At 42.2% G+C, this 9,378-nt stretch overlaps 1 protein-coding gene across 1 annotated transcript in view; it reads left to right on the top strand.

The window, feature by feature from the left end:
• Window positions 1–411: 411 nt before the first annotated feature.
• The window catches only part of jag1b (jagged canonical Notch ligand 1b), a 33,613-nt gene continuing 24,646 nt past the window's right edge, over window positions 412–9,378 (top strand). The window contains exons 1-2 of the mRNA XM_083775226.1: window positions 412–773; window positions 1,596–1,898. Of these exons, the coding sequence (XP_083631352.1) occupies window positions 717–773; window positions 1,596–1,898 (360 nt within the window). The 5' untranslated portion in view covers window positions 412–716. The remainder of the gene's footprint in view (window positions 774–1,595; window positions 1,899–9,378) is intronic.

The raw sequence follows: 9,378 nt of genomic DNA, 5'->3' as shown, positions 1-9,378 counted from the left end.
ATAACACCCATCGACTATGCTTTGACTTACATATTTGGCTTCTGAAATAAAATGTAGAAATAAATCGTGATGCTGGAATTGCAGAATTGTTATTGTTTTTCTCCAAGACTCACGTTACAAGGAGGGCGGGATAAGGGTAACCTACCCTTTTTAGCATTCCGTGCATTTATTGAAATTCCACTGAAATACCACTCAGCCACTGACCTTGGTGTAATCTGATTCGGCGTTATGGTAGATTATTGTCCGATAGTCATAATAAAGCATCCACATAGTAAAAAAGGAAAAACCATGGGCGGGATTGTCTTGTGCCCAGCTCATGAATAATGAACACGGAGCGACACAACCACGCCTTCGTGTTGAACTTGTGTAGCTGGTTCGACTTCGACCAAAGCAGTCAGTTGTGGACTCGGCTGCCGCATGGCTACTGTGTGTAGTAGACCTTTCGTCGTGTATAGTGGAAGTGGAAGCTGTCGGATATAAATACGAGAAGAACGAACTCTACTTTTTCCTTTAAAAGTTTGAGGGACTATACTAGGAAGAAGCCTTTTTTTCTTCTTCTTCTATGAATCGGGACATCATTCTATGCTCTGTTGATAGACGTGCTTGTTCCCCCACTACTCGTGCATGTTTAAATCAGAGGAGTACATTTGTGCCGTGTGTCGGCCAGACAACTAATATCAAAAACGAGTGGCAACACAACACCAGTGTGCGGAGGCATGATTTTGAGACGGGGCTCAGTCGTTGCTGCCTTTTTACTTTGTTTTCTTGCCAAGGTATGTGGATTACTTTACTTTTTTTTGTCTTTTGTTTCTTTCTTTTTTTAAACAAACAGAATAATCCTATAAAGGATGCACCTTGCATGTCTTGTTGTCTATAGCCTTTAAATGTATGGCTCACATACATCATGCAAGGCAGGCTGTGCTGTGTGGTGTCGACAGTTAGTTAGCCAGCTGCTGTGCATGTTATGCCGAATTTATATCGCTTCGTACGACGGTGTATATGAATTAAGCATAAAGCAAGTATAATGCATTCGGCCTCAGGGACACCGTTAGCACAACTTTTACCAGGTTGACTGTCTTTATTCTGTATCAATGTCGTCCCCATCAGTGGTGGAAAGTAACTAAGTACATGTACTCATACTACTCAAGTACTGTAGGCCTACTTAAGTACTGTGCTTAAGTACAATTTGGATTTTTTTAATTTATATTTAGCCTTCTTTTTACTCCACTATTATTTGAAAACTTTAGCTAGGCTAGTGTCACTTGTGTGCTATTTTCAAAGGGTTGTTTTATGCTACATGACAAACTTGTGAAATGGACATACGGCATAATAATAAGTAGGCCTAGGCTACTTTAACTTTTGAATTTGATGCCACTTTTGTAGCTAATTTTACTCAACTACATTTTGAATACCGAACTTGTAGTTGTAACAGAGTAGCCTAGGCTATTTCTGCAGTGCAGTATTGATACTTTTACTTAAGTAAAACATGCGAGTACTTTCCCCCCCGACCCACCACTGTTATCTGTATTGTACGTCAATCAATGTCGCCCCCCATGCATTCAATCAACTTACGGTGTTGTGTATTGTGTCAACAGGTGTCAGGATCGGGACAATTCGAGCTGCAGGTCGTGTCGATGCATAATGTGAACGGAGAGCTGCTGAGCGGCCTGTGCTGCGACGGCAGCAGGAGTTCTGCGGATCGAAAGTGCACGCGGGACGAGTGCGATACGTTTTTCAGAGTTTGCCTGAAGGAATACCAGTCGCGGGTGTCCGCCGCGGGGCCCTGCAGCTTCGGCACGGGATCTACGCCGGTTCTCGGAGGGAATACGTTTTCTTTGAAGAGCACTGTGAGGAATGAACGATCCAGGATAGTTTTGCCGTTCAGTTTTGCCTGGCCGGTAAGTTGATGATGAGTGAAAAAAAAGAAAAGAAAAAAAGAAATCTGCTGCTGCAGCGACTTTTCCCTGGCGCGCTTGTCAAAAAAAAAAAACGTTGGGAAAACACCGGCTTGTAGGGCAATTCTCTGCAATTTACTGGTCATCAGTGCCCCCCCCCCCCCCAAAGGAAACAATGAATGAATTTTTATTTTTGTTTGTTTGCTGTCAAAGCCTCTTGATAGACAGCCCTTCATGAATTGTCCTTTGAGTAAAGAGCCCCATGGTCCCCTGATTACTGCAGGCCAATTAACCAGATCATGCAGGTGTTTTCTTCAGGTCTACTACTACTACTACTCTTTTATTTAATTTAAATTTTCGTTCCAATAGCATATAATAATAATCATCTCAGAAAAGTTGTACGTTTTTTAAGTTACATAGACGAAAGCGCCATAAAACCAGCAGCTGATTTAATATTTTACCCCAGCAACGACATTTTTGGTGGGAGTTGCACACTTTACGCCCACTTGCAGTGAAATCCTTCTATCCGGAGCCTTAATTCTTCATAATAGAGTAAATAAACGAAGCTGACAGGCCAATGGGAGGGATGTGGGTTTTGTAAGAGATGATTTGTCATGCTGGAACATATGTAGAGGTAATGAAAAAGTGGAACTCACTCTGCACAGACTGAGTGGCCCCATGGCACTGGCCCACAATGTTCTATACGTGACTGATGGGCGAAACGCACAGTTCATTGGTATGCACGTGTCCAATTACATTCATGCTATTTTTATCACAACCTGAATGGATGTTCTTGGCATTATTTCTGAGTCTCAAGCACATTTAGTATCTTAATTCTTAAACCACGTGAAGAAGAAAGAGTAGGATATGAGCAAGAAGAACATGCAACTTGATTGAATTGTGATAACTGCTCATGTTGTCCTTTTATGGTGTGTAGGTAGGCCTCTTCAAATTGGTTGCATTATTTAAATAGGCTACGCTTTTAGGGGCATTCATGGCAGTATAAAATTTGATATGCTTCTTTGTTTTTTTTATTGTCTCATAATTTTCAAAGCACAAAGGTTGCTATGTGTCCATGTTATTGTAAAACCAAACCAATCAATACATTTTTCCAGTTGGAATAGTATTCACCAAATTGTCAGAAAACTACTTTAACATGGAAATTCAATCCATGCCCCATTTACAACTATAGGCTCCTCCTAGTCTTTCTCACACTGTTGGTCAAGAAATAGTGATACAGTACAGTGAAAATGGCCCCATGTCCATCGATCAGTCTGCATGAACCACCAGTCATAGCCTTTTTTGTATTTACAGCCCATTCAAACTAGCAAAAATGTTTTGGGAGACCAGAGTACATCAGTCTTGCTGACTTTTACACCACTAACTACATGGTATTGTTATTCTTGTGTCATTTTTGTTAATAGAGTGGTCTGGAAATTTCATGTAAAACAAAAGCATTTAAATATAACTGTACTGTAGAAAAGAGGAGGTCTAATCACATTGGCAGAGTTTAGGGGAGAACAGAGCCTGTTGTTGGAGTTCCCCCTTCCCTCACTTGTAGCGCTCTACTTCAGTGCACATCAACAATCGTCAGGTTAGTTATGATATCAGTCTTTGTACTTCGCATAAGTTGATTGGCTGTTGTGGACAGATGGCAGTGCAGGGAAATTGGGTTGTCGGGTGCTTCGAGTTCATGACGTTTTTTTATTTTTTATTCCTCCATCCTCTCAAGAGCTGCCTGAAGTTGGCCTCATGTCCAGGCCCAGGGCTTTGTTTAAGTCACGCTCGGTTGGACCCTAGGCATTTCATCGCTTTAACCTTGCCACCCACAGTAACTGCTGCACTTAATGAGGCAAACCACATGTGCTTAGATCAGGTAGGGCACGAGCTAGACATCAGCTGAATGTTTCAGCCGGGACATGTTTAGTATCTGGCGAATATTTGTTTTTAGAGCTCCATATGGATTCACAAACTTCCCATTTTGCAGCTAGCCCTTTACAGCTATGTTCAGGGATCCGTGCTTTTATTCCACAGAAAAGTGTGGGCCCAGCCACCCAGACTGAGGCAGGCCCTCACAGCTTATCAAGCAGGGACAATGGTGTGCCGACTGTGACTACAGTGAGGATTACAGAGCATAATGGAGGCAGTGCAGATATAATGCCAACACAGGGCAAGCAACAGGAAGCAGCAGTAGTAGACTCAGCAGTGGTGAGGTTGGCTCTCAGACAAACCCAACCTTACTTCTCTATGGCCCCCTCAGCATGTTTGCTGATGACATCCCTCCACCATGGAAGTAACATTTATAGAATAGTAATGACTAGCTTTTTTGGATACTAGTTCATTTTTCTTTGCAAGCTCTGGCCAGGTTTCTGCATAGTACAAATGTTTCTTCTTGAGAAACGTCCTGCCTCACTTCTGGAGTCTTATTCTTAATTTACACTTTGTCACACGACTGTGGCACTTGACGAAAAATAACAGATTTTCAACTGTAAAAACATGTCAACGTTATTCGGTATAAATGAGCCATTAGTTGTTCTGGCAGTCAAATCCTACTCTCGGTTGATTTTTATATTCACCGTATTTCCCTAGTGTTCTTTTAACACGAACCTGGCATGCCTCCCCCAGACCTGGGATGTGTCAGCATCAGAATGATTGATGACTAGTTGGAATGGTCAAAGAGCTGGGGGTCAGGTGAATTGTTGAACAACGCTCAGCTCAGCCTTGAGGGTAAGCACCGCCAGCAACTGTGGGTCTAATGACATGTTTGCTTTATATAGTCTGCTCTGATGTGGCAGTTAAGTGCAAATTACTCAAGTGAAAGAGAAAAACGTGTTCTTCTCCCCCCCATCTCCAACAGTCTTCTGCTTTAACAAGGGAGTGCTTTTTATGCACTCGCGGTGTTTCGGTTTGGTGTTATGTGACAACTTCTGAAATGTTATTGCGGACCATGGTTAAACACATGAAGTAGCCTAGTATGTACTGTATGTAAGCATCATGTTTGAGAAATGTATTTTACTTATGCTTATACTCTTTCAGTTTTGCTTCGCCAACAACACTCAAGTCGCCCTTTTAAAAGAAGGTAGCAGTCTTTTGAAATGAGAGAAAGGTTGCACTTGCACACCTTTCAAGTTCAGCAGCGAATGCACGTATGTTTGTCTTGCTTGGCCCTTGACCTGAGTAATTATCTTGATCTGGTTCGATTGGCAAAGGCTTCCACATCTGCCTTATTATCCTAGCTGAAGTGCCAGAGGAGGATTGTTTAAAATTTGTGGCAAATAATGTTACTTCTTCCCAGCTCATCAGTGCCATGGTTTTGAAAGTAGTTGCAGTTGTCTTTTCTTAACCAGGTTTTATGGAAAACGGTTACCTAGCAGTGTAAATCAATCAGTCAGATCTTACTTTAAGTGGTTGAACTTGACTCAGGAAAAGTGATACAGCAGGTCAACATCCTTTTGATTACATTGTTTACGTTACCCCTCCTTTTGCTTGCTTGGGCTATGCAACTGTTTTGCAGACTTTATTTAGGGCACATGGCTATTTCTTTTACTTGGTGGTAAGAGGGACATTCCCTCTCTTATTGAATTTGAATGCTTTGGAAAGGCACATCAATTGGCTCCATTTCCAGTCTGGTATAGAGTGATAGGGCTCTCTGTGTGCAAGTTCGGTGAATTCCCCTAGAGTGAATCCAGTAGTGTTCTTTGGCAGGTTGGTGTGATTCGAACTGGAATGGTCTTTATCAGTTATGCTGTCTGTTTGTTGGACAGTGTCTGGATTACCAGGACAGATAAGGAGACATATGGCCGCATATATTTGTGTGTGTGTGTGTGTGTGTGTGTGTGTGTGTGTGTGTGTGTGTGTGTGTGTGTGTGTCTCTTCGGTAGTTCAAAGAGAAGTTGTGAGTCAGCTGGGAGCCTGGGAAAAGTGAACCTGGCAGTGGCACACAATTCCAAACTGATAACCGCCCAGGAGTTATGGGGTGTCGGGGAAGGAGGAGGCATGCAGTATCTCACTTTTTAGAGGCAATTACAAGGTCTAGGCCCAAATGTTTCAACAGTACCGGTTTTGCTTCACGTTTGATCAAGACATTGCCTAGCATTGACAATGAGGTCACGTAATACAAATCCTTTTAATCGGTAGGCTCAGTTGAAGAATTTAACCATTTAATGTAGAACAAATTGAACAAAAAGTTAATTGTAGGTAGTCTGTTACATACTAGTATTTGCGGTCAAAGCTGCTTCATTTTATCACGATGATTTTAAGCCAAATGTGTTAAAATTATGGTAATGGTGGCTAATATCCAGTAGGATCAACCAATGCTGCTGCAATAGTTTCCATGTCTAGGCGAGTCCAAAGTGCAATATGGATTTGTGGATTTTCCCATAACACATTGCAGGTCCACCCTCCTCCAACAAATTCTTCTCCCCGTAATAATTTGGCAGCTTCTCTTAAAACAGTTATCTGTCTGTTAATTTCCATTTAAATATCCATCAGTTATGGTCCATGGATGGCTCAAGAGAACATGTAGACATCATTGGCTTTATCCTTTGAAATTCCACAGAACCTTGTGGTGCAGATTCAGATTTCTTCCCTTCATAATCATATTCATTTGAGACCAGATTGGCAAAAAAGTCCCACATATGCCAGCCAGGTCACGGCTCACCAGATATTAATTTATCATAACTTTAGTAAGCTCGAGTGCAGGGATACAATGGCTATTCAATCGACACAATGCACTCTTGTTAGTTTGTGTCTTGTAATCATCTTTCGTTTTTCACTTTCAAATGCTCTTGTCCTGTGTAAGCGATCCTGTTTTTTGTCAGTATGACCTGATGAGTTGACCAGCAAGACATCAGACAGTGCATATAATTAGATTAAACTCTAAATGCTGTTTAGGCCAACACTAATGCATGAAGATCTGTCACAGAGGAGCTAATGGATGTATGCTATCGATTTGACATGGATAGCTGTGTAGCCTGGTTTGACGTGGTTAATGGCATCACACTGCCACTAAGGCATTTGTCTGAGATTAATTGTAGCGTGTAGTACTAGTGATTAGTTCGATAAGTGAAGGCGTTTATTTTGTTCTTCTTTGTAAAACAGAACATGCTGCAGGGGCTAGCTGTGTTGTTGATTGATTACTGCATTTGTCACTCCAACTATGGATTACATAGCCACAGACTTACTGTATGTCTGTTGGAATGACACATGGCAGTTTAGCTGATGAGCTATTAAACTACCATGAGGAAGAACATCAAAAGTTCCAGGAGTGTCTCTTAAGTTTAAGTTTAATGAATTCTCCATCGCATGGTGTCACTTGCCGGAAGGAACAGATTTCCAAGCTGCAGTGTGCCGTGTTGTTGTTAGGTTGAAAGACCGTTATTTTCGTCAAGAGACACCATTATGCGATGGAGTATAAATTACTCTTCTCTTGGAAATGACCCTTCTCTTGGAAAGTGAATGAGAGGTTCTTCTGGATCTAGTAGGTGTGTTTACGATGAGGTCACTGTGCTGGTGGTTTAGCAGCAGTGGCCATGTAGAATGTCTGAAATGCCTCCCAGCTCTGCTGTCAGGGATGAGGGTGTGTGCGAATATAACAAGTAGGTGTTTCTAGTGGATGCTCGAGGGTTGTAAGTGGATCTCTCTCTCTCTCTCTCTCTCTCTCTCACTCTCACACACTCACACACACACACACACACGATTTCTGTGTCGTTGCACACAGAAATACCCACATTACTGTCCATTCCCCCATGGCTGTGGCACAGACCTGTAGGGATGTGTAAGCTGATACTGGTGTGAGCGCTACTGACCCTGAGTCAGACAAAGCGTTTTAGGAGTGCTGAAATCAAGACAGGCCCTCCAGAGATCCCCCCCCCCCCACCCACCCACACCACCTCACCCAAACACTAGGGCTGAGCATCTCTGTCTCTCTCTCTTTAGTTTGTCTGCTTGTCTGTTGTTCTCTGTCTCTGTTTTCATGTGCCTTTATAGTACGGGTCCTGACTGGAACAATCAGAAGGATGTGGCTGGCATTTAGCTGTATGTCTGCGATATATATTTAGCACGTAATGGGGATTTATGTATGCAGTGCAAGTTGTGCAACTGTGCAAAACAGAAATGCAGATTGGCATTTATTTTCTGACTGCCTGTTCATTAAACAAATGTGGCCTAAGTGATACCCACGGTTTGAAGCCGACCGAAAATCAAGCATGCCGTGATCTAGACATAATGTTAAACATTTGAAATTATGTTTTCCGTGTGGTTTTTATTTCTTTATTATTATCAACCTGGCAGTGTGTCCTGAGCTGCCCTATTCTCACCCTGCTAGTTGTGGCGCCTCAGACGCCCTCCTGCTGGGTGGATGTAGTGGACCAGACCACTGCCCATGTGTCTGCCATCCTAATATGTACAGCACAGGCCCCTGAACAACCACAAGCTTAGCCCCTCTTAAGAAGATCAGCAGAACTGTTGTTTTAAGTCTCATTTCAAGTTAATCCCATGAGAAGGAGATGAAGCTTTATTAGCAGGGTTCCCGCAGTCATAGAAAAGCTGGTGAAGTATAGGCCCGGACCGCTTGGGCACTGAGGCTCCAACGCAGCCTATCGGCGGGTTTGAATCCCGATTTCGACAACCGTTGCTGCGTGTCACTGCCGGTCTCTCTCTCCCTATTTCCTGCCTATATACTGTATACTGTCAACAAAGGCAGAAAAAGGAAACAAAAAGTCGTAGAAAAAGAAAACGATGAACATCCATAAACAAAACATTACAGTCTAATCTTTACCTATCAACAGCATGTCACTAGCTGTTCAGTTCATTAATTAATCTGCACAAATGCAAATTCTGCTATTGGCTGCTTGTGGGCAACTGGGCATGTTGAATAGTTTGGTGTCTCCTATGGCCAAATGGAAATGACAATCTTTATAAATAATTTAGGCATCTTTTTGTGAAATCACACACCACGTGATTGGTCTATTGTTTGGGGACATAAATGCATACATACAGTACAGGCAAAAGCCGTTCTTGACAGCTTGGCTGAAAAATTTATTATAAATGTCATGGAGGTTTTTGTTTATTTAAATCAGTCGGTTCAACATATACAGTAAATGTTGGCTGTTGGTACAACTGGTTTTAAATTTGAATTGATGAATAACCCAAATACAATAATGTGCCATTGTGTCATGGCCTTAGTTAGCACAAAATGGCACTCAAATATGTCAGTAAAGGGTGATCTATACTTGGTTGCGCACCAGTGTCATGCACTGAAAATAGCTGATCTACAAGCTCACAACACGTCGCTCTGGGATGTATACCAAATATATATCGGGGATAATGTTCTGTTCAGAGAAGGATTTAGTAAAGTCTTGACACAAGGTTCTATACTGTCTTAACTACTCATCCTTGAACGTTAACCTTGGCAACTATTCAATGATCTCTCCCTTTTGATGTATGGTGTTTGTTGTGCCTGACACCGCTTGTATCTCTATCT

This window comes from Protomyctophum parallelum, assembly GCF_964188405.1.
Source record: "Protomyctophum parallelum genome assembly, chromosome: 10".
NCBI lineage: Eukaryota > Metazoa > Chordata > Actinopteri > Myctophiformes > Myctophidae > Protomyctophum > Protomyctophum parallelum.
The sequence above is the reverse complement of the archived record's forward strand: the minus strand, read 5'-3'. Positions and strand labels throughout refer to the sequence as shown.